The 26,733-nt window shown below is 40.3% G+C and overlaps 1 protein-coding gene across 1 annotated transcript; it reads right to left on the bottom strand.

Annotated features, from left to right (window-relative positions):
- Positions 1 to 6,324: 6,324 nt before the first annotated feature.
- On the bottom strand, positions 6,325 to 6,926 carry LOC6737937. The gene is made up of 2 exons (XM_002084720.4): positions 6,767 to 6,926; positions 6,325 to 6,714 (listed from the first exon to the last, which is right to left on the bottom strand). The coding sequence occupies exons 1-2, from the start codon at positions 6,785 to 6,787 to the stop codon at positions 6,484 to 6,486; spliced, it is 252 nt and encodes an 83-aa protein (XP_002084756.1). The 5' UTR covers positions 6,788 to 6,926; the 3' UTR covers positions 6,325 to 6,483.
- Between the last annotated feature and the right edge of the window lie 19,807 nt (positions 6,927 to 26,733).

Raw genomic sequence — 26,733 nt, 5'->3', positions numbered from 1 at the left:
AATACGCCTTTGTGCCTTGTATTGAACCCAAAGCTAATTGTGTCTTGACTGCTTGCTGCTGCTGCTCGGCATATATTTCATTGCTATGGCAGCTAAAAGGGTTTTGTTGCCCGAAATAATTCGATGCTTATTTTTATCATTCTCTTGCTTGGTTAATTTTAATGTACACAGGGCATTTAGTTTTATTTCCGTAGGCGCTCTTTGTTAATTAATTAAACACAGCTCACACACCGCCTCTTTGGGCTTCCAATTTTTTTAATGATCGCATCAGTTTTTATCGCTTAATGCCTTTGGGTTGGCTAATGTTATGCAGTTCGTTGGGTTTGGCATCGAGGATTTGGAGTCAGGAGCTGGGCTCCCAGTTAATTGCTTTTGGCCCTATCAAATCATCTTGTTTTGTTAGGAGTATATCGTTCATAAAAGCGCCACATTGCCTGACTGCTTTGTGTTATGTTAATGTCGTTATAACGTGATTTATACAAATACGTTCAGCGGAATGAATATAATTTTAATGGTCTGTATATCATATATTCTGAAATTAATGGCTAGCTCGGAAGCGATATTGATCAGTGGTTAGTAACGAGGGGATGTAGTTCCTTAAGAGATGGCTTACAGTTAAATAATTTTGACTTATGGAACGTTTAATATTTACTTAGTTTTTTCCTTAAACCCCAAAAAGCAAACATTAATATATGAGGTATTTGCTTTCATTGCGCAATTGAAATCGGCAAACATTCTCTCTGTGGCTGCTTCACGAAAATTCGACACATCTTTAGACACTCATTCACACGTTTCGGCCAACTTATTTAACAACTCAGAGCCAACGGGAATAGAAACAGAAGCAAACCGACCAGGATCCTTGCACATTACTTTGCCAACCAACTGCTCAGCTTGAATGCAATTTAAGTACGTACTTGAAGAGCAAATGTTTTATAGAGCACCGACACACATTTACACAGTTCCCCTTCCTTGAAACTGAAGAGCACTTTCAGCACTTCCACCAAAAAAAAAAAGAGTAAAAGAAGACGCCTTACTTCGCAGCTGAAAAGGCGGAAACATCCTTTCCTTCTGGCAGAACACTCAGCCTCCGTTTTAGACGCTCCCCCCACTGCTACTGTATTTTATTATTTAAAAGCCTAAAATCTATAAAGTGCGGTGCAAATATTTGAAATTGTCGAGCAACATTTCTTCTCCGTCCAACTCGCTGACTGCAGTTGACAAGAATATTTAATTTAACTGATACGCCAGCGTCAGGGGAAACACAAGACCATTTCCAACCCAAGCACACATGTCGAGCATTTGCATTTGATTTCAGTTGGAGTGTACAAATACTAAACTCAGATGAATTTGTGGGGTTGTATGACATAGTACCGAAGAACGGCACTCTTTTTGGGGTATTTCATTTAATTTCGAGCTACTGACAGAAATTTTACGAAAAAATAAATTTTATGAAAAGGGAAGCATTTGAATTTCAAGTAATTCATATGAATATCTTTAATTATCAATATCAAAAAATGTTTCGTATTTAGATGTGCTCTGTACTCTTAGAACTTGCAGAGTGCTCGGTTTTATTAAATATTTTTTTTTTTTTTGTATTTATCGAAAACACTCACTTCATTATGTAGAGTATTATCCTCGTGTTACGTATTTGTGCCTCAAACTTTTTTAAACGTTCTCTCGTCAATGGCATTTTGGGCTGCACTTGTTTGCTCAGCTTCCGCTTCCTGTATTTCTTTATCCTTCGCTTTGGTCCTCCTGCCAGCCGTTTGCATATCGTGTTAGATGCAAAAGTTGTGGCCCGGCAAGTTTCTTTTGGGAACTAACTACGTGCACAGCTGGCGGTAAGCGAGGAAATTTCCACACACACTGACTTTCCCAGACGGCGGAGGAAAAGCCTGCGCCTGCCCATTTAAATTATAAAAATTTCAAATGCTCTATTTACCGTAAATATTTTCACAGTAATTTACGCAAATTTACATAAATAAGCAGCGCAGGCAGACACACTGGTCGAGCTAACCTCATTTGAAAAATGTCAAACACAGAAGGACTTGGCGGCTCCACCCACTGCGCCATTTAAAGGGTCGCCTATTTTTCCACACTCAACAAAGGAGCCTATGGTCCTGCGTCCTGGTCGTGTCGTTTGTTGTCCTAATAGCTTTTCTATAATTTATCATGCAATATTTATGGCACGCGCTTTTCCATCTAGGAATTATGCATTTATTATTCAGAGGCGGCGCTGGGAAAGTCCGTTCTAAACGTTGTCAGCATTTAGGTTTCCTTTTTTTCCCCACTCGGACCCCGGACCCAGTCCAAGTTAATTGGTAAATTTAAATTGAATAAATATTCTATGATAGTGCAATGGACTCGGCCATAGCTTTTTAGATGCCAACCGATTCCAGTGGTTGTCATATGATGGGGTCGTGTGTATATGTCAGATTGTTTGGCTGTTTGGGCTTTGGCCATTATTGTTGGTTTATGGCTGTGTCGGAATTAAGCCGTTAAATGTAATGACTGCGATTTATACGCTTCGGCCAGAGTAATTGGCAACTAAAATGCTTTGAAAACTGAAAACCAAAATCATCATAATGTTTTGTTCTCGTCTGATTGATCGAAATTGCTGTCATTTTAAAATATTTGGATTACTCATTCCAATGTGTAAGTTAAAGTATGTTCAACACTTTGGGCTAACTATCTATAACGTTTTTTTTGAGATACGAAATCTCGAATGATTTAGAGCTTTCGATAAGGCTTTGTAAAATGTTTATTTATATTTATAAAGATAGGAACAAAGACAACGTTACAATAATTAAAAAATTTCACTTAAAATATTTGCCTAACTTATTAGATAGGGTTCTGACCAAACACTTATTTGGACCAAGCTGGGCTTAATCTAACGTATCTTGTTTATGTGGCCTAATCCCACCCCGTAACTCGAGCCCGATTTAAAGTCCTCGATACGCTGGCAACACTTTATCTGTCAACTTCGCCGCCCCATTTCTGTTCGAGGCAGCTGGGAAGGTGTCGTTTCTCTGTTTGTTTTACAATTTGCACCTTCAAGGACCTTTAGCAGGACGTCAGCACGATGTTGGATACAAGGACGCAACGGCGGTAAAGCAAACGCAAGTCGCATTCAATTTAGCAACAAAACCTAACTTTTTCCACGCCGGACAATAAGCGAAAGCAAAAACTTTCCACATGGGGAGAAAGGAAGACCCACAAAAGTAGGCAACAAAAGTTGCCGCAACGACTTGAGATAGTTGCAAGGATCCAGGCGAGAAGGCGGCAGATGGCGGCGTTGAAGGGTGGGTAACTTGCCACTGCAACGCGCTAGCATAAAAAGCAAAACTTTTAACTGATGCCACAAGTAAAAGGTGCTACTTGTCGGGGACAGGCGACTCGTCCCATTGTTTCGTAATGGAGAAATATTGTTTAGCATGCGAACAGAAGTCGGGGAACAGGAACAGACAATGCTGACATCGGACAAAGGCCAGGGAGTTGGGAATCCGGGATGGAAATGGAGATCCGGGATGGGGATGGGGACTCCCTTTGGCTCTGAGCACCTGCAGCGCCGACTTTGAGTAGGGGTATTATTATGCATAATGGTTTCTGGTCTATTGACATTTATGGCACTTGGAGTGCAGATATGGCAACTGTTATGGTGCTTAAATTTGTTTACCTGTACACCTGACCTGAGTACGATGAATTCTTAATCGGAATTTCAATTAAATATACTGCAGTTTTATAAATAGGTTCCTGTCATAACTGTTAGACTTTAGATTAAAAACCGCGAGTTCGGGCTTAGTTTGTTTGAGTAGAAGAAAACTTGGACAGAAGTGAAAAGTTAAACAATATAATATAAACAAAAAATCTACCTTTGGTAATCTAAAATAATTGCTTTAATAAAAGAATTTCTTTAATGAGTGAATTGTTTTAGTCAAACTTGTAAGCTATTTTAGAAGCTCATTGCCACTTACCGCGAAAAGAAGGGGCAACCCATAAAAACTTTTCTTTTCCGAGGTGTTAACTTTTCGAGAAGCCTCAAAATATTTGCTTTCGTATGCATGACTATCAAAACAAACTAAACTATTTCAATCAAAGCTCACTCTGGGCCATTCAACGAAAAACTTGATTTGAAAGCAAAATCAATAGAGGGGAAAAAGTGCAGAGAACTTGAAAAAGTTCACTGTTTGATTGGACTCCAGATGGAGGTGGTCAGGAGTGGAAATCTCTCAGTTTCACAGTTGCCCACTCGCATATCCAAAGTTTGCATAGTTCACGCAACTGTTTGCTATCATTCCAATGTGTATCGCTCCTTAGAGTATCGCACACACATTTGTGTTTACCGGCATGATTCATAATAATGAGACGAATCATGGAGCTTAGTGAAATAACAGAAATAAAGTGAAAAGTTTGACAGCACAGCTCCTCTCTCTAATTGCCTGGCCATATTTGGTATTTTTTCAAACTAATTTAAACAAAATATTTAGACACCGTGCGATTCCATCAGCAAAAACCACTCGAAAGGAAATATTTCGCGCTATTTTCATTCGTTTTGTATAAAGTTCCCATAATTCTATTTGTTTTCATATGTTGATGGCCATTGGCCACCCATTTCCATGTCGTCCTTCTCCATTATCATGCGTGAACATTTATCCATTAATTTGCGCAAATAAAGTTGCCGCAACATACGCGTACTCACGTAACCGCAATTGAACTGGGCAAAAATAATAAAAAAAACACAAACACACTCGGGCTACCAGAGAAACAACAAATAAACACCGAAAGAGATAGCTGCGTATCGCTGTCTCTCTCCGAAGAAGAACTGAAGCTGGCCACCGCTGAAAGGTAAACAATTTTAATTTATTTACCCAATAATAAACCCATCAAATGGACGCGTGTGTCCCCCAAAAAGGGGGGCTTCTTTGCGGCCTAAATAAGCGTCGAGTTTCGCATGTTTGTTAATGCATGTCTGCGGCTCTTACGAAATGGCTCGTAATTTGAACTTCAGGAACGATGAAATTCAGATTTTAAATATAACTTCGGGATTTATTAATCAATATTGTTGAAACACTTTTATGGAGTACATAAGTATAAAATGTTTTTCACAGACTTTGTTCCTTAACGTTTATATTTCATCTACATACCAAAGAAATGTCCTTGATTTCTATTTTACTGCTTCCTTATATATGCTTCCTTGCAACGGATTATTAAATTATTATATTATTGTGATTTTTATCACAACACTATCTTAACTAAAACCAGTACCGTAATACCAAGCTTATGAACCATCTGGCACGTACTCTTATCAGTAAGGATTCACCACGTAATGGTTTACTTATCTACTTATGATATCAGCATTTCATGGATACATTACGATAAAACAACAACCTTTAACTGATCGGATTATCTGCACTGAATACTGAGACACCCATTACAGTAACAATTATTCGCATTCATCAACTACCCTGTTTCATAACCGGAATACAGACAATTAATCAGTTTACGGCTTAAAAAGCTTCATCAATGAACACGGCGTCCTCTGCTTTTGAGCTTTGCAACGCCTTTTAATTCAATTAAGCCTGGCTTTTGTGCCACGCCCCCTTCCAAAGCGGAGGTTGGCAATAGGCAATTACCAGTAATCGAATTTGGGGCGCAGCGAAATCCGTTTGAAACAATAAATTTTGCTCTGTTTGCTGGGGGTTGCAAATGCGGAAAACCCTTGTGGGAGAAAGAATACAAGCTGGCGGAGGAAAATGCAAAATGCAAATTGAGCGTTTCGCGTCGGGACATTAAACTTAGTCGCGGCTTAGGCGGCTTAGGCGGCTTAAGCCAAAAGCTCAACTTTCACTTAACCGCAGAGTGCCGAAACGCACCCCCACACTGCCGCATTAATTCCTAATTAAATGCAAGTCTCTCGGCGAGGGTGGAAATCGCCGGGACTTCATTTGCATTTTACAGCAGATCTGGACACTCGGCCATCCTGACAATGACAAGCGGATGTATTTCATCTCAGTGGCACAGGACACGGCTTCCTTCTTCTGCTGCTCCTGCTGCTCCTTTATCCCTTGTAAATATTTCATGGCTGCTGGAAAACAATTCCTGCCCGTCGCTCAGCTGCTGCACTTGCTGAATAAATTATCAGCTGTCATTATGGCTTCTCCGGTGCAACTCCTTCACGCCTTCATTTGTCACCCGACTGCGTTTGACAATTAAAAATCGCGAATGGCCAGGATGTGCGTGGCCACTCTGGAGTGTTGAATGTAAAGATGTCGAAATGGACTGCCAAAACAGAACTTGGGCAAAGAAAACTGTTGCAGAGGACCCTTTACTGCTGGCACAGAAAAAATATCTTTAATTTTGCATTACAATTGTTAATAGCCATTGCCAACTATTGCGAACCTGGTTCCCTTTTTTTCGCATATCAATCAGAGGGCAGAAGGCAGAACGCAAATAAATAAAATAACTTAACAACATTTAAAGCAATTATGGGTCCCGGGCCACGGCTTGGTCGTCCTCGCCATTCCAGTCGAATGGCGGTGGCGAAACCTCAGCAACAGGATCCTGTGGCGCCCGGGTTCCCATAACCGGATCGCTCAGTGATTTGTTTTCGCGCCGGATGCGAACATATCTGAGTGCATACTGCAGCTCCGAAATGGGCAGATCGTGCTCACGGATGAAGGACATGGCCTGATCACTCTCCTCCTCTGTGTATACCTTTAATTCAAAATGAGAAGCCGTGACATATGAAACATGTTATGGGACAAACCTCTTCGTCTTCGGATGCCATCTATTTGATTTGATTTGAAGCTATATAATTAAACTTCTTTTATTTCGTTTGTGCTTCTACTGTATATGCTATTTAAGCAAGTCTGCGAACACAGTGAAAATGTTTTACTGGCCTACTGAGCGCCAGTTTATCCCGTAATGAAAATTTTTCTCTCAAAAACACATGAAATGTACAAAAATGATTCCGCATTGCCAACACAATACAGCATGCGGCCGAAACTGACCCATCAACACTTTGGCATTGCCTTTAATATGGTCTGGGAATAGAAACAGGACCGGGCCAAGCCAGGACATCACCCCACCGAACCGAAGTGAACCAACCGCATTTTGCATTTGCAGTTTACTCGGTTAACCGCTTTTCTAGCGGATTTAACACATTTCGGCCTCAGCTGGGCGACAACTGAACAGTGGATTGTTTTTGACCACGACACTTCAAAAACAAAACATTAATGATTTTATACTCTCAATTTGAAGTTGCAAAAGTTTTGGTTCCCTACAAAACTATTAAACATACCAGTAATCTTTCTTACTATAAACATAAAGCATCTGTTTTTAAAATCTATTCTTAAATTCAATAAAAGTTGTCCATGCAATATTGATTGAAAGAAGGAAATCATTACTAATATATTACAGATTATTAGCTATCCGCTAATGCCATTTTTGCTTCACCTTTTATGCCTTTTCCACCACTGTGGCTAGTTGGAGCAAAAGTGAAAACTAGTTCAGCTGCCCAAAACATGCCAAAATGTTTGAATCGAACAATCAACGCACAGAGATGGATTCAGAGGGGGTTTGTAGGAATGAAACGTTGGTGGATTTGGGGCCAAAATGGGCATAGCTCATATCGAGTGGCTGCATGCATTTGCCATTTCCTCGGCAATCCAACAAAACCGCCACCCATCACAGAGTGCCACGCCCACTCATATGTCAATGGGGCATGCATTTCATTCGAAGTTTTTTTTTTGTTTTTATGCCTCACAAAACCCGACTCGACTGACATTGTGCGAATTTTTGACCCTAGGGTTCAACTTTGCGAAAAGGTGGGCGGCATGCTGATGGGGACGATGGTTGGTTTTGGGTTGAATTCTAGCCAACATTCCTTTGTTATGGCCACCGGGCCAATGGGCTTTGGGGCCTGACCATTATAATTTCAAGTGCAAACTTTGACACTTGAATTGTGGTCCACAATGCTCGAAATAATGCTTTTCGATCCAGCTTTAAGGAACCGCACTTTTCGAGCGGTCTCGCAAGTCCTAGGCACGAGTAAAATAGATAAAATTTAGCGCTTGATAGAAAAAACAAGCAAACAAAGATGAGAAAATGCTATCTACGCGCACTGACAAATAGAATTGCACGAGGACACAACAGAACACAAAAGGCAAACAAAATTATGTTTAAGGTTATATGCTATGCATAAGTAAGTGAGGCAGACGGACTGGAGCGGGTCAGGCAAGCGGAAGTAGAAGCGGAAACGGAAGCTCAAGCAGCAAAAGAAAGTGTCTAACTGGCTGTGCATGTGTGGTGGTGTTGGTGTTGGTATTAGTGGGCACAACCCCGCCCCCACGGGCACATCCGACAATTGGGAAAACACAACACTCACTCACACACAGATGAACAGAATGAGAGCGCAACCGCAGGCGACTTTCAAGCCTTGGTTTTTGTCCTGACGTTGTCCTTACAGAAAAAAATAAAATATTATGTGGCAGTATGATTTGTTATTAAGAGCTCGACATTTAATAAAAACATATGCTTAGCTTAATGACATTACTATTTAGGGCTTTAAAAAAATGCCAATATGTAGATGCAATATGATGCCAAATAACAAGAAAGTTGTAATAATAAATACCCATGTTTTCCAGTGTAATATGGCTTGCACACGCGCCGAGCGAGATAAAACATTTGTATGCTCTGATAAGAACGCATCCACTTACTTTTGGTCGCACATGACCTGAATTTTCGCTCCAAGGAGAAGCAGGAGTCAGACGAGGAACAGACAAAAAACTTGAACTTGCACACGGACCGAAAGGCAAATGAAGAAATTTAAATTTGATACCAGCCAGGGCAATCAGACGATGTGAATGATGCCCACTTTGCACACCCTGTTTGTGAATCGAACGAGGTATATTGGGTTCAGATGATAAAGATACCAAATCAATGCTAATGATATTTAAAAAAAATGACATAAAAAAGTTATACTTGTCCTGAAAATGTTATAATATCTAAACATTGTGGATCATATAAATCACATGATAATTGAGTAAATCATTTAAAAAGTAATAAAAAAGCAATGTGTATCAATTGATAAGCTTAATATTTATTAAAAATTTCCGATATGCATTGGTAGAATCTGCTGCAGTTTGCCTTTAGTTCATCCTAGTTTAGAGGCCATTTAGCCAGTCGATTACCGACTTCCGCTCACATATTGGTGCTGGCTGACTTTACCATGTGGCACAATGGAGCAGGCTGCATTCGCTTCAGTTCCATCAGCCACCCTCTATCTACTCTGTCTGGTGGTAGCAACATTCGCTTTTTGTGTCCTCCTTTTTCTAAAGTTCCAGTTCAGTTACACGAAATTTTGAACGGAAATACGAAAATGAAAGATTCGTATCTGGAAAGTTGGACGAGATTGATGTGTGCACGGGTGTACGACCCACAAAAAAAGGGAGCAGAAGCATCGAAGTGCCCGCAGCACTCAAATGTGGCATGGTCTGGTTTGTCTCCGCCCGTTTGAGTGCGCTTCTCTTAGACGAAAATAGGATTTGCTTGCAAATTTACGGAACCCATTGCAGATGAGTATGGAAAGTGGTGGACGAATTGGGGAGCTCGAGGAGGGAGCAGGCCTTGGGCTCGTTTTGTTTGTTTGACACTTTCGTGGTTAGTGATTGTCCATATTATGTGACAGGCGATTCAAAAGGAACTGGGCTGGGGAAGAATAGTGAAAGAAAAGCACTAGGGGAGTGGTTCACCCAGCTGAGTGGACAGTTTTGTTTGGCGTCCCAGTTTTTGTTTGGCGTCTTTAGTAAAATGGAAATATACTTTAATTTTCTTACATAACGATACTCTTTTGCATAAAATTTACAAACTAATTGTAAGTACTTATTTTATGTAGTGCACTCAAGAAATACACTGTTAAATCGTTTCCGACATACTGACGTACTTCAATCCTGATTATTAGCATACATCAAAGTCACAAGTGTCTCATGAATAAGCATCCAACTAAGCCATAAATTGCCGATATTCAAGAGTAAAACCATGCAAACTTTAAGCGGCTTAAGTTCCCATCTGCACAATTTACCCAAAGAATCATCGATGGTAATTAGCCCCGTCAACACTCTAAGAAGCGGCAAGGAATTATTCAATGCGAGCTGGGAAAGTGTCAGCTGGCCGAACTGAAATTAATATTTTAGGTCGTGCCAAATAATAAGCCAGGAGCCACGACTCCGCAGGAGGTCACAGGAAAGCCGAAGTATCGTTTAACACTTCATTAAAAGCCATTCCGACAACTTGTAGACAATTAAAGACAAGTCGAGGGCTGCAGAGTGGGCGCCACTTAACACATTTCCAATGTTCATTGACCGGCAAATGAAATAAAAATTGCAAACATCTTCAACTCCGGTAGCGAATGCTTCATTTAACAGCGACAAAAACAACATCGCAGGCAGCTATTTGCAGGGGGTCCTTGTAAAAGGACTCTCCACACCGAGGCAATAGACAAAGTTCCCAGGCCACAAATTACACTTTGGTTTGGCAGCATAAAATGGCGTAAAAATTGCAGCTGTTTCTGCCACTCGAATGCGAGCAAAATTATTGAATGTCCTTGCTTCTTGTCTGCCGTTCCAGTCATTCCGAGAATCTTATTCTCATATAATCAGGGATTTTCTTTCGTAGAAAAAATAGATTTATTAAAACTGGTAAACGATTTCTATAAATTTTCAGGAATATTAATATGATTGACTTTACAAAACTGTATATTTTTTCATATAAAATATTAGCTGCAATGTATTATTATGCTTTCTAATATTTTATTACGTGCTTGCGTAAAGGGTATTTTAAAATATTTGGTTACAAGTTGGTTACAAGATATTAAATTTTTATAGTTTTTATGATTTTATTTTGGGAAATCATAAACGGGAATTTTTGCACATCCCAGCCATCTTTGAGGTTCCTTTCTGGCCATGCTTTCCCGTCTGGTTCTGTGTATGCCTGTGTATTTTTTATGATGCTTGAAAATAAATAAACACTCAATACCAATGCCAAAGAGCAGACGGAGCCAACTTTCAGTGGCAGACACCAGAGAATCCGTGGCAGAGGCGATGGGAAAGGCAGACTGGCAGCATCGCGCACATTCAATAAATCTTCAGCTGTGAATAGTCACTTGAGACGGAATCGGAGGAGGAAGAGCAGCTTCCCAGGACACTGGGACTCGAACGCCTTTCGCTTTCAGTTCCATCTGCTCCATTCCACCTAATGGCCGCAGTCATGAGCTGTTGGATAATAATAATGATGATGCTCTCATACCGGCACAGAACGTGTTTTGCGGGGCATATTGGAGCTAGTGTGTGAAAAAGCGCAGCTTGCACGTATGAACGACGGACTTAAGGCCTCTAATAGCCTCATATTTTGCACTCCAATACATAACTCACTGCGCGCCGGAAGCGGAAGTCGAGAACGGAGGACGCGAGATCAAGACCAAGGCCAAGAGCTCTGAGACAATGAACAAAACAGGATATAAAGCCCCAATGATTTGCCGAATATTTGATATCCTAAGTATATGATTAGAGTGATTAACAAGACCAAGTTCAATAAAGTAAAAATACCACCATTTAAGCTATTATATTTGGATTATACATTGATTAAACTAGATTTGGGTAGATTTTCAAAAACGAAGTTAGTACAAAATTCTTGAATGAAAATAAAGATATTATAAAATTCTACTACACTACAATTATAATCTATTAAACTAATTACAGAGCACGCGAGTATCTTTTATTACAAAAGACAAAATACTATATATTTTGATTACCAGAAGGGTATTCAAACCAGAATTTCCTCAAAGTAGGCAACATGCAATGCTGAGCACAACAAAATGGATGCGGATGCAAGGAAAACGTAAATCAAACGGGAAAAAAGGCAATCGCAACTCTCGACCCCGAGCAAACATTCAATCTATAATGGCATTTACACGACTAGGAACAGGATATGTAATATCCTTTTGGGGTTTTTAGCCCGAGCTGAAAACTGAAACGCTTCGCTCCTCCCGTTCGTTCGGTAGGCAGGTCCTTCGAAAACAGGCTGTATGGGATGCAACTTACTTTCAAATAAATATGGCGCAGCCCTTTGGAACCCCGTCGCCATAAATCTCAACAATTTCCGCTGTCTGTGAGAGCAGAGGGCCCGCAACTTCCATGGCTATCTATGGATTTGCTATTGAAATTTATGCGCATGGGAGTGTCTGGCCAAGTGGATCCTAACTCTTTTTGTTTTATTTACTAAAGCAGGAAGAGGTGGGCCAGCCGGAGATACTTTCCCCTGGCTTAAGTTTCGGTCACTTAATGGATTTATTCGATTTGAAAGAATGAAAGAAGTGTCTATGGTTGTAATATCTGTCAAAATTGTAATACACTCTTTAATTTAAATCAAACTGATTTTGTTTCCCTACAAAAATCCTAATTACACACACTTTGTGTGCCTTTCGTTAGACCTTAAAATGAGCTTTGCCCACCACGCGCCAATCATAATTTTTAAATCTTAAGCGGCCACATAACACTCAAGTGCGAGGCTCAAAAGAAACGGCCACTTTCACTTGGTGCGCTAACAACCGAAAGGAGGCCAGGCGAAAACTCCGCTTGGCAATTTAAAAATTAAGGCGAGGAGGCGCCAAGCGGAGCAGCAAAACACTTTAACTAAAATTAGAAAAACGCAAACGAGCTGAATGCAGGCGAAGTCCCTCTTCCTTTTGGCCATAATCAGCACTTGCAACTTGGCAAGAAAAACAAGCGTGGGATACACTGAAAAATGCAGACAGCAGATTATACCTTATCTTAATTTAGTAATAATATCAATATGACGTTAATGCAGTTAGAAATGGTGAACCAGGTTTCCAAATGCTATTTTTTTAAATGAGAAACGGGGAAAAAAGGTTTGATTTTCAAATTCTAATACTTCTCCATTTTGTTCTCTGTGTATGAACCAAGGAGGCAAATATGCAACAGCAACATCAACGACAACTGCAACACGGCACTATAATGAAGCTATCAACCGTAAGATGGCGCTTAGGCACGCAATCATACTTTGGAAACCTTAGAGACCCACGGCTATATGCGACTGGATCGTGGAGAGCGTCATATAAGCCAGATATGTAGTTCTGAGAAACTTTGTTTTTGGAAATCTGTCTCTTACTATTAAAAGTCTGATTATCAAGATTGCAGTATTTTTCTCATATTGTTTAAAGCAGAAAACATATTGATATCTTAAGGAATATCGTAGAATTTTGAAGATTGAAAACCATGGATGCGAAACTATATTGCACTCCATTTTGTAGCATATCCTTTAAAAAAATATTTAGTTTCTCAACGGCAGGAAATCCGATACCAGAACACCCCACCTAAATCAAGTGGCCTGCATCGTTGGCGTGGCCGTTTTCGTAATTTTCACTATGCCGCATAGACACGGCAGGCACTCACACACGCGGCGTATGCTTAATATTTCCGCCGCATCCTATGCGCATATTCATTTTTGACGACGCTTTGACGTCGCCCGTACGTTGACCGCTGGGGAATCGCCGGTGGGGGCTTCTGCATTAGCGTTTAATAGTAGACGACGCTGTCCTGGGCGCTGCCATCTTGCCAGCTGTACGGTTATACCCCGCGGTGCTGACCTAAATTTTCCGGTTTATGAAAAATATATGTGTGCAATATAAAATGTTTCCCTCTGCTGCATGCATAAAGCGTTGAAAAAAATGTATATAAAAAATTATATAAATATATATATATATATGAATATATATATATGCAGCGCTAAGCGCAGCTCTATATATATATATATTTATTTACATAGGGCTTCGGTAGAACTGGCCAAGTTTATGAAGGCTTTTTAGTCAAACTCTTACTGGCTACAAATGGTGGCGTCACAAACGGAAAATCGCCAGAGTTGCGGTTATGCCGGGAAACATCAAAGAAATCAATACTTTTGTAGAAGCGTTTTGATTTGAAAAGAAGGGAACACCATTAAGATCTTTTATAATATTTAAATATCATCTAACCTTTGGAATATCCGATTAAGATTTTACTCATTTTCAATTTTTGATTTCAATGTATTAGCTTATATAATTAAAATGAAACCATAATTTAATTACCTTATAACAACAATTTTTAAACTTTAATACTACTTATTTAATAAGTGTCAGCTTCAACGCTACCCCATCAGAAACTTTTAATAATGTCAAAAGAAATGTCAAATGTGATTTGGCTGATACACTTACTACGTCTGATTGGGAAAGTCGGTAAAAAACGACAGGTGTGCTTGAAGTCCTGTGACATTCAAATAATATCTATATTTCCTCACTTAAGACTGTCTTGTATAGCTTAGAAAACATATCCGATGAATAAGCATTGCAGAGCTCAGCAAATGCGAACCAGTTGGCTGTGCACTTCGAAGTGCGGTCAAGCATTTTGTAATAATATTTATGCTGATACCAAGATTTCTTTCCTGTTCCGTTGAGTAAGGGGAAATAAAATGTTTGGGTTGGGGTTGAAGTACGATTGCCAGCTGTGGAGGCTACAAAACACCATCATATGCAAGCCAACTTGAATTTATGAACAATTTTTGGGTAAAGCATGGAGCAGCTTATCATGAGCAATAAACGCTAATGGATGAGCTTTGTGTCGGTCAAGAGGGGGGTGTCCGCACCACTGCTGTGCACACTTGAAGTTCAACCCCGAAAAGGTGACAAAAGATATCGCAATTTTATGAGTAATCCTCTGACACCCTGACAAGGACATGCACTGATTACGGTGTCACAGACTGACCCCGCACAGCCCCCTCGGAAGGCGGTAATAAAATTTTCACTTCAGATAGATTTTAGCATTGTCTCGCTTAGTGCAGATAATATGTCCGACTGTGAGTGAACGTTTGTGGGGCTTTGACGTCCTTTCCTACCTTCTAGTCAGCCCTGTCTGCCTGTTGGCTCGGATGTTGTTGTGAGTCATATTAAAAAGTAACGAGCAAAATATTATGAAGCCAGACAAAAGGCACTTCCGGCAGCCAAAGAGCGAGGAAGGGCGCGGGGGATCTCCTCCTATATTGGATTCACACGATGCAATGTTTTGTGAAGGATGCCAGCCAGCTTAACTCTTGTTCACTGCCTGTTGTTGTTTGGCTGGCCAACACAATCCCACCAAAAGACCACCAGCCCAGACCATCTCCCCCTATATTATATTGTGTTTTTGGACCCAGACAAGTCTGCATTGCCGCATGTACCATGTCCTGTCTCGTTTCCGAGGTTATCTCGTCCTTTGCCTGGGGGCAGCTCACACAGCATTATTAATAACCATAACTCAAATCTATTGCCGCTTTACTGCTCATTGATTCTGTTTATGGCCATGATTTCGTCAGTTCGCTTTGTCTGCCTTCCCCTTTGGTTTTCGGCTTTTTCAAAAGTTTTGATTTCATCGCAAAGGAGGAGTTTCATGGCGAGTAGCGGGAATTTTAATGGGCTTAAGAGCTGATCTATACTGAAACAAGTAAATCTACTTATTTAAGATGAAATGCCACTAAGTGTGCTGCAATACATACTTTTTGACAACTGTTGTAGGATTTGGCACCTAAGATAAGACTAGGTGAAATATATTTAGGTATATTGATGTTCATCGATCTCTTTTACTTGAACATTTAGAATGACACTAAGTTTGTAATGTTTCACCAACCGGAACTGAAATGTCTTGAGCCTGTTAAGGGCTGAAATCGATTTCTGTGGCCCATCAAAACTATATCCCCAAGCCCCCTTTCGACAACTCCTCCGTTTTCCGCAACGGCTTATCACTCAAAGCTGGCACTTGTGAGATATCCAAGAAATGCCAGCGCCAACTGGTCTTTTGCGGCAAGTTTTAATTGTGCTCATATCTCAAGAACTCTTCTGGATCGCTTCGCTGCTTGTGGCAAAGTTTGCATTTGGCCATTTGTGTGTGGGCAAACTTTTTTGGGGCACAGTCACACACACACACACACACACACACGCGCATTCACACTCCCTGTTCCCAGCAAATTGCTCAACAATCCATGTTGCCATTTTACAACACTTGGAATTTCTTTTGGACAATTCGCCTTTGGCTTAGACCCGCTTTGGATGTTGACTTTTACTTTGGCCAAGTGGACTCAGTGCAGCCCTCGCTGGCCGTATAATTTCAATGCTCACTGTCGTAAATAGCCTGGCCACCGTCGAGAACGATGAGTATTTTCTTAATTTTCTTGCACTTCCTGCAGCCCGGCAAAAGTTTTCCCAGCTCTGCCAGCTAGAATCATCATCAGCAGCAGCAGCGGCAGCAGCTTTTCCGTTTGTCAGCTGGAAAAGAGTCGGGAAAATGGGGATGGGGGGCAAGCTCCGACATTAAAGTATTATGCAAGCGTATTAATGCACTCAACGGACACGGAGACTTGACAGACGGAACGGAACAGAAAAGTGACCGGCTACACGGAGAAAAAAGTATAAGATTTAATATTTAGACAAGTATTCAAATAGTAAAAACATAATTGCACGTAGGGACTTCTTATAAATAAAATATTAATAATAACAAAAAACATACATAAATTGTAAAATTATTTTTAATAGTAAAAATTTGAGTCACGTTTTCTGTGCACAAAAGTGCAATGATAAGCTAGGGAGCAGGATGCAATGGAAGGATGAAAGAGAAATTCCAAGCTGCATCAAAAGTTCTCCACAGGCAGCAGTAACAGGAAGCGTCTTAACGTGGCCCAAACTCTTGGCTTAGATATTAGCCCATCCGCGCTGATTCCGAAAAGGGAATGTATCACACTAAGAGCGTAAACAATTTTATAAAAAATACAAGCGGTGGCTTATTAAATTTCCCATATTGCTGGAAACGCCAAACTTAAGAAGATTGTTCTTATCATTTAGGCAACGCGCTCGGCACAGGCTTAATTGAATTAGGGTTCAATTCCCCAGGAGCCTCGACCCATGTAAAATGTCTGGTCAAGACGGCTGCGGCGTGGCATTGTGTTGTGTAGCGGTGTCTTGTCAACTGTCAAAGTCATTGTTGACCGAAAGCCGCCCACAGATGTACACAGATATATAGATTCCTCCCCGTGCGATTCAATAGGATGTGTATTCCCAAATGCACTTCGATGTGACGCCTCGAAACGGATGATGTCTACACAGAAACCAAACAAAGCAATAGCAAAAGAGCATCGTTTTATTGCTTTGGCAAAATTGATTATGGAATAAATAATATTTTGGAATTTTTCACAAATAAACTGAACTGAACAATAACCATTTAAAAATGAACTTTATAGTACTTATTTTTTAAGACTTTGAGTGTTATCAATCGAGCAGGGAGTGATCTAAATCTGGCCAACAGAGGACGAGCTATCATCCTGTCGTTCCTGAAATCAGATGGCCATAGGATAATCCATACAATTTTTCCTTAAGCTCGAATTGGGATATTAGTTTCATTTTTTTGCACTTTACGAATTGAACCACACATGTAATTTGATTAGGAAACCCCATCGAACAGTCATTTATTTCACAAGCTGGATCTTTTCTATGGGGGCGTTAACTTCCATCGCCTGTCCACTTGACATATTTTTACGGTTGAAAAACTCGAATGGGTCGGGCGCTCATTCATTCCATGATTCGTTTATTCATTCATCAATCAGCGTACGCGACACTGCATGAAAAATGTCAGTGAGGAAAGCATCAACGCGTGGACAGGGAGAAATTTTGTTTCGATCTGTTGGATGCCCACGAAGATGGGAAGCTGACTTCGACGGGGAATACCATTACCTTGCTGGCTGCCAAACGGAAGCTGCTCCTCGCCCGGCTTTTCCATGGTGGGCAACTCCATTGCACCCCCACTCGAATGATTTCGCTGCTTGCCGTTACCCATTTTCGTCGATGCGTTGTGAAAATTGGCAAGTCACTTTTCAACATTTTCCGCGAGCCGTGAAGCAATCAATATTGATTGCATAATGAATGACAATCAGCGCTGCGCTTGACACTCGACCCCAAACCTCAGCGATCCACCCACATTTCATATTTCTGCACAGAGAAAAACATTCAGAGTTCTTGAAAACCAATAGAATCCGTAACGCCATTCTCGTATGTTTGAAATTGTTCTAATTAAAGTAAATAGTCTTTAAACTATGTGTTCCTTCCTTAGTAAAACAATGTCATTACTCTCAATCCACCAATCTTCCGAGATTTCGAATATTTTACAGAATTTTAGATAATTGGCGCTGTCATAATATTGTGCTTTCCCGTGGTGTGGGATTTCCCGGGATATGTGTTGACCTGCGGCATTCTAATTGCGCTGGCTCTTTTCCGAGGGTTCAATTGGCAGAAGCAATGCAAAACATTCCAGCGCTGGTGAAGATGATTCAATTGACATTCCCATTGCCACCGAAAGGGGGATCCGATCCGGATGCTCCGCTGGTGGCGTTCATGTGAACGTCCGGAGGATGGTGACGAGGACGAAGGACGTCCAGCCATCCAAACCGACCAGGCAGCCGCCACACAATGGCCGCCACTTGGCTGGTCGCTGTCATGGCCAACTTGGCCAACAAGGATGGCAGTTGCAGCTCCAGTTGCAATTCCTCTGGCCCCTCTGCCACAAAATCGCCGTATTTCTCTGTCTGTGCCACTGTTTTTGTTAACTTTTCGAGCTCAGTTCGCTGGATCTTTTCGTGTACGTGTGTGGCGTTTTGGCCGGCACTTTTATTTCTCGCTGCCTTTCTTGTTTTGGCCGTATTTTGTTGCAGTTTGTTTTGTGCTTTGTTGGTTGCCATTGCGCCATTTTAGCCGTTGATGTTACCTGCTGCCATGGCTTGTAATACTCTAGCGGAAAAAACACTGAATGGGGAGGATTAGCTTATCTAAGATATTTTCTATATATAATTAAAAGTATTTAAAAGGAAACAACAATTTCTAAAAAAAACCTAAATTCTTTGACGTTCAATAATATAAAAATACTTCTATATTTTCCTATACTTTAAGATGTAATTTTTTATTGCATATTTGGCATCATTTGCGTTATTCATTTGTATAAAAGACTTAAAGCATTATTACTTAAAGGCTAGAATAGAGTAATTCTGTTTTTCACTTACCCCAAATATTTTGCAATACTTCTTGTTCCTTTTCTAGTTCACCGTGTATGTGTCACTCAACGGCATTGAATTCGATGTGAGTGCCAAAGTCTGTGTTCCTGTTCTTGGGGTATTTTTTAAATTGAACATATTTCCGTTTGAAATATACTTTTTTCCGAACCCACTCCTTCCATCGAATTCGCTGCATCAACGGGGTATTCATTTCCTGTTTGTTACGGTCCAGACTGAAAACTCTCTGGAGCGAACGGACCAGAAACTGAAGCATCCTTCAGCCTTATTGAGTTGGAAAGTTTAAAGAGAAACATTTGTTGACAAACGGCGGTGGATGGCCAAAACTATTAGGTGGGCATTATGCCGCAATCGTTTTAAATATGCACACAAAACCTAAACGCAAATACTGCAAATTGCTTTATGCATGTTTAAAATCAATTAATTAAGCAAAATTTATTTGATTCACCAGCACGAGTATCCTTTTTTGCTTCTTGCTTTGTCAAGTTTAGTTGGGTACCTGCAAGAATGTGCAAATAAAGTGATTCCAATTTAATGAATTTCAGATTCCCTTTGTTCTCCATTACCATTATTTTGTTATTATCCTGTCATGCTCTATTGCGTTGTGCACAAAGGCTTTGCCTGCAAATTATTTAAGCGAAATCAATTTTATTAACTTTTATTGAATTTTTCATTGGGTTCAGCCAATTAAACCTATGGTTGTTCCCGACTTTTTCAATATAGTTTCAGTTATAATATATTTTTTTAGACTTCACTGTTTCTGCCTGTCATTATTGTTGAAGAATGTTTGTGACAAGCGGAAGCGGACAATTGACAAAGTGCACCTTTACATCGAAAAAACGTACAGGTGAAAAGTTCAGATATGGTCGTTCTTAAATGTAGACTCACAAAGATGTTCTAAAAGTTTAAAATTTAAGCACAAAAAACTGGCATATAGTTGTATAAAATTCTTTGTTGAGACTACAAAAACCTATTGAAATTTAAATATATTGTAAGATGTTCGAAAACAGAATCAATTCAATTCCGCCAGTGACTAAAATTAAACCTAATAACTTTTTAAGCTTAAATGAAACGAACCTTAAAAATGAGTAAATGGAAAGGCGCAAACTTGAAACTGTCATAGTCAGCGTTTTTATTGCACGCACATGCATTTCCGTTCCCGGTGGGTGGAGGGGAGGTACCCCCCACATAAAATAAATATTTTAACAAGTGTTATTTTAATTGCGTGCAACTGCAGCATGCACAACATTTCACAGTTTCAACTTGGTGTTTTTGCAGCTGCTGTTATTTACCTTTGACTGTTGCTGTAATGCGTGAATGTCGGAGTGGGCGGGCCCTATAGGTATGTCGTGCACTGTATGTATTCCTGCGTGAGGTCGCATAACTTTCGGACCGCAGGACAAGTCCAAACTTATGTGCTCGCATGAAGAACGAGCCGAGAATAAACCTTTTTATCTGATTAACGCGATGGCTGCATAAAAATTCCCGCCATTCCAATTTAATTTGCTCAACCGGGGGCCAAGTAAAAGTTTTCACTTTGTCACCTTACTTTTCCAACGCTGTGCGCTGCATAAATCAATTCAATTTGTAATAAATTTCAAAACTTTTCATTTTATATTAATTCTGATGCCAGCCAACGCCTGTCGTCGTCGCAGTTGGCCCTTTCCTTTTTTTTTGCCGCCACAAGAAATCAATTTAATTCTAATAAAATAAGTGAGGGGAAAGTTTCGTTGCCTCTTCATCTTTATCGTACACACTGAAAATAAAAGCGGTTAAATCTACGACAAAGCACAAATAAATTAATGAAAATAATCATAGTTTAAAGACCGCATCAACTTATCTTAATTACTTGCTTTTATTTTAAATTTATAGTTAGAAAATGGAATGTTTTTAAATGAAAAAAAAAAATTTAAATAATTATTTGAAACATATTTTTTCAGTGCAGAGAAGACGTTGTCCTTTTAGTGTTTTTATTCGCTTTTATTAAAGCATATTTCTGCGCCCCAATTTTGCACATTTCCTTTGTCCTGCCGAGGTCCTTTCCCTGCCTTTTTTCTCAGATGCCGTTCCTGGCTGCAGCTTAACAAATTGACTTTCTCCGGCCGCGGTCTGCCTTAGATTTCCTGGTCCTTTTATTTTCCGCACTCCATACATACTTAGTTTTTTCTTCTGATTATCGGCTGAGTTATTGCTGCAGGCAGAAAGGTCCTTTTATAGCCTGTCTGGACGCATCGTCGTCACTTTGTCGACGATGCGGGCGCAACCGGGCGCATGATAATTTCCAATGCCAATTCCTTCATCCTTCCTGCTCATGATTTACTGACAAGTAATTTTGGCTTCACTGTGTGGCTAGGTGCAGAAAATATCTAAAAGACTCGCGGAATCTTGTTTTTGGGGTTTAGTTGCAGGTATAACAGGATATATATCAATTTGCTGTCGAGCGTCTGGAAAGATTAGCTCCAGGACAAATTAACCGATGGATGAACAAACTGTCAAATAAATGTAAAACCTCCAGATAAATTAGCACAAAAATCCCGAAAATTAAGCCAAAAACAGCTTAGCCCTTTAGTGCCAAGCACGAGGCAAAAAAAAGTAAAATTAGACTATGAACTCATTTGAACTCATTTTGGCCCGTTTTGCCTGCTTTCACCTGAACTATTTGCTTAGGTCGTGTGCATATACCCTACACCCCGGCAACCAAGAAATGCAATCAATTTGCTCAACAATTTTTGTCATTTGTTAAATTGGAAATTGCCAGCTGCAGGCTTTTCCTTTTGAATGCAGAGTGGAGATCAGAGAGAAAGAGAGAGAGAGCTGGGAAATTCCTTTGGACATTTCGAGAATTCTCTTTGTCCTGAGCCTACCAACTGCAAGTCCTTTTCCCCATTTTGTTGATTGGTCGCCTTCAGGCCTTGGGAGCTCTGTGCAACTTTTGTTGATTTTTAATTGCGTCGATTTCTCCAGCACACAATCACCCTGAAATGAAATAATTTATAGCCCAGCCAAAACCCTGTACCATAGAGCCTATAGCCTCTTTAGACAACTTTCGAGAGCTCATTTCGCATGCAATGTGCAAATAAAATACAGTCCGAGCTTTTTGCTCAGCTTCTTTGTGTCTGACTTGCCAATTTGTGCCGGAGTCAACAATTTGCGATTTTCTGTGGTGTTCATCCTGAGAACCCGCAAAAGTACACTTAAAACCCTAATCAATTAAAAATCCCTCGTAACAAATGAAATGATTTGGCTTTTTTATTGGGTTTAAAGCAAGCCATTGTAAAACTTCAATAATATTCATAAACATTTCTAAAATATAACGCTTACTTGCTTACTAATTTGTACAAATAAGTAGTACTTAAACTTTTGTTAATATTTCAGTGTACTAAATGTTGTTGAATAGTTAATAAGATTGTTCGAAAGTTCCTCTTTAAAAACAAGTAGAGTAGGTTTAGTCAGTCTACTTAACAATTGTTCAATCTCCTCAAATCTGTTGGTCATTTTAATTATTTTTACTAGAAGCGTATACGTAATATAATTGTCCTCACGCCCAGGAACCAAACGTGGCGATGCAATTGCTTTATAGTCCTCGCCAGCACACATGCTCACGTTTTATTGGAGTGTTTAACTCATGACCAGACATTAACAACGTCTGGCGTCTCCTTCCTTTATCTTCCACGGGCAATCAAAGCATTGTCCTTTTACTACTACCGCCTCCACCCGCACCACTTTCGATGCCAGGATGCGACAACAGTGAAAGCTGAAAGCACTTGGCTGCATCTTGGCTCATCATCAACGCCAAGTAATTGCCATTGCAGCACTCCATCGCAACCCGCACTTCCCTCGAGCACGGCAACTTTCGGGTTTTTGTGTGCTGTGGTATTTATCGTACCATGGCGCAGTCCTTGCAGGATAAGGTGTCCTTGCTTGGAGTGACAATTAATAAAGCGCTTCCCAGGACGGGGGAAAGCCATTTGGCCCTGAGAAATTTATCGAGAGACTTAACAATTCGCGATCGATTCTATCTGATGACTATCTTACTAAAAAGTAAATGCAAAAGTACTTTTTTATGTTTTTGGATGGACCGCAACTTTGTACATACTTTTGCTTTTATAGTTAATTAAAAGGACATCAAATTTAAGACAAAATCATGAGACCATCATTTTTATTGTTAGTACAGATGTCTTGGGGGTTTTGCCTCTGAGGGCTATTTGTCAAGCAAATTGGAATGTTTAGTTTATTAGTGCTTTTTAATAATATTTTTTGGCCCCAAGGCCAAGCTAGTTTATTTGTCACATTAATTGCTGTGTTTGTCAAACACAAAAAAGGCATAATTGGCGTTCCACATTCATAGTGTTTTATAAATGTACATATAATATTAAGCTTGCAGATTTTGTCTTTTATTAAATGCACATTTTTAGTATACTTTATAAATATCAGTATTCATCTGCATATTTTCTGACCGGATAGCAAGTCAACCCAACTAAGCCTCGACAAATATCGAAAGGACCAACACTCTACTACTACCTCTGCATCTGCTCTTTTCTGCACTCTGTGCCCTCCACTTCACTTCAATTCATTTAACTGTGTTAAATTAAATCACAAATCAAAAATCAATTACAGTTATTACAACGACTGCGACGATGTCTACGATTTCCAATCTCTAAACGAGCGCGAATTTCCACCCCTGTTCGCCTTTTCCGACCCCCCAACAGCTGCATCCCAAAGTGGGGTCCTGCGAAGGGATGGGATGGGAGGAAGTTCTCGACTGGCATGGTGACCTCTATCTATATCTCTGGTTCTACGGGTCTGATTCCGATTCCGATTCCCACACTGAAGGACTCCGGAGGAGTCTGGGGCTGCGGCTCCTTGGGCGCACATTCCTGCAATCTGTTCGAGCTGCCTTTCTGCCTTTTCTGCCATTTGCCGGCTGGTTTGGCTGGATGGCTCGATGGTTGGCTGGCTGCCTGTGACTTCTGGCCAAAGCTTCATCAATAATGATGTTATCGGTTGCACAGGCACACACCGAAGGCAACGAGGCCAGCACACGCTGCATATTTATTTAAAGTTTTATGGGTCCGGGCCGGGCCAGGCCAAGATGGAGTCTAGTTGGAAATGGAAATCGAGGGGCGGCGGTGGCGGCGGAGGAAGCAATTCCAACTGGTTTTTAATTTCGATTTGATAAAGATTTTAATAATGTTAGCCGATGATGGTGCGGCGAAGCGAGGGTTCAACATCAAATTAGTGTAACGGATGTTGATTGCTCGACGAGCTAAAAGTGATTGCAGTTGATAGAAAACGTTGATTGATTTTTTCCCTTCACCACCAGTTGATTGGGATTGGAAGTTGGAAATGAGTTTCGAATTTTCAATTTTCTATTTTTTTTCTAATCTTTATTAATCCTTTTTAAGTTAAATATAATATTTAAGGGCTCATATAATAATATTATTATATCATAATATTTTGTTGAGCTCATATGTTATTCTCAAATGAATACAAACACCGCATATCTTGTGTGTAGTATTCGAAAAATGTATGGCATTCAAATCAATTTTCCCACTTTTTAAAATGTGTAAAACAACATATAAAATACTCACGCAAGGGGTTCAAAAATCCATTTTCCTGTTTTCGTTTCAAAGTTGTTTTCATTTCATTAATTAATTTAGCTTTACATCGAAGATCCCTTTTGGAATTTTCTGGTTACCTCAGTTGTTTTCCTTATTTCACTTCGGGATGTTTCATCCTGAACCCTTTGAATTGCTCTCCCCATCTCTGGGACTCTGGATTCCGCCAGTTGACTTCTATCTTGGGGCCCCACCCTTCCGTTGTTAAGCCGTTTGCTTTGTCATTTTGTTGGAAATTAATTCCCGTTTATGTACATTCTGGCAGCTACTGATACTTTTTATTTCGGTGGTTGCAAATTTCATTTGGAACCAGAATCTGTACCAGTACAAGAGGCAGGAATCCCCTTCATCCGCTGGCCCAAATCAACCCCACAATCCTTATCCGAGCTTCATTTGGCTGGAATGTAACCAGACAGTAACAACTCCTGACTGGATTTTATGAGTTCTGGCTCAACTACAAATGGCAGCCATAACACTAAAGAATCCCCGCCCTTTTCCAACAGAGATGAATGTGAGTCCCCAGCAGCTGCTGGCCAATTAGATTGAAAAGTTTTACGGAGAGGGGGCAAGTAGGATAACAATTTACCCGTTCGAGTGCCGGGCTGCTTGATTAATTCCAGAGAAGGAAATCCCCAGTAAAACTGCATTGTCATTTGCATATCCGAAGTCAGGGTCGAATGTGGGATTTATACTAGAGCCCCGATGGAGCCCAGATTTTGTGGTTTTACTTTTCCGCATCATCAAATCGAAGCATGCAAAAAACATCATGACTGGCGTAATTTACACGCCAATGACTTTCGAATCGACTAAGTACACAGGCACGCACATATGATACATATATCCGTACATTGATACGGAGTGGGACCCATCTTGGCCTAATCTTATCGGGCATGGCACAGCTCATATAGCTTGGCAAAATCGCTTTAATATTGAAATTGCCAATTTCGATATTCATTAAATGTTGCGATGTTGAACGAGGAGCCAAGCAATCCTGTGCGGCGGAGGCGGAGGGGCGTGGCGACAATGCGGCTTCTGTGCAAGGAAGCGTGCTTATCCTGCCATCATTTCTGCTCCGGGGTGTGATATGTCGATAGGGCGGGGGCAATCAGAATCCATAAACATCAATGTCGCTAAGCAGCGAAATCAATGCACTGAGGGAAGAAGTGTAGCAAGTGCTGTAACTTTCTAAAGAAATATTACAGATCTTAGACACAATATTGATCCTGCTAAGAATACTTTACTGTAGTCCTAAATATTGCTATGAAAATGGTTTAATCAGACAAAATTTATTTCATTCTTTACCACAGTATTTGATTTTTCTGAGTGCATGGAAATTTTACACGGATCTCATTTCCGCTTTCGCCTCAAACCCAAGCTGAAAATTTTGTTCTCACGCATTTTATATATTTAATTCCTTATCAAGGCATCTTCGGCATTGCGGTTCATTATACAGAGAACCGAAAATCTCACAGCGACCATGAGTTAAAGCCTTAAGATCTAGGGGAAATATGTATGGGCTGGCATATATATGGATACGTGGCGCTTCGCTTAGGCCCTGTGTAAATTTCATCAAAATAAATACAATTTATAGCGCAATAAGCCAATTTATGCCCCATGTTCGTACTCTCCTCCCACTCCATTCACAATTTGCATAAATTTGGCAAGTCAGTTGGAAGAGGGTCAGGGGATGAAGGCGAGGAAATGTTATATGTGTAAACAGCAAATAAATAATATTTGATTACTGTAATGGTGGGCGTAGCGGGGGTCGCCATAATTTAGCCTTCTGAATTATTGTTTAACTTGCTGTTTAGAATTCTAATGGACGTTTTTATATTCCTTGAGCAGCAGCTCAACATCCTCTTTGTTTTTCCATTGAAAATTGCTCTAAATTCGGATGGCAAATGTTTGGTAAACTAATCAACTTCTACGCATCTCGACCAGCAATAAATCGAATTCAATATAGAGCATTTTTCTGATGAATCTA

The sequence above is a fragment of the Drosophila simulans genome, chromosome 3L (assembly GCF_016746395.2).
Source record: "Drosophila simulans strain w501 chromosome 3L, Prin_Dsim_3.1, whole genome shotgun sequence".
Classification (NCBI taxonomy): domain Eukaryota; kingdom Metazoa; phylum Arthropoda; class Insecta; order Diptera; family Drosophilidae; genus Drosophila; species Drosophila simulans.
The sequence above is the reverse complement of the archived record's forward strand: the minus strand, read 5'-3'. Positions and strand labels throughout refer to the sequence as shown.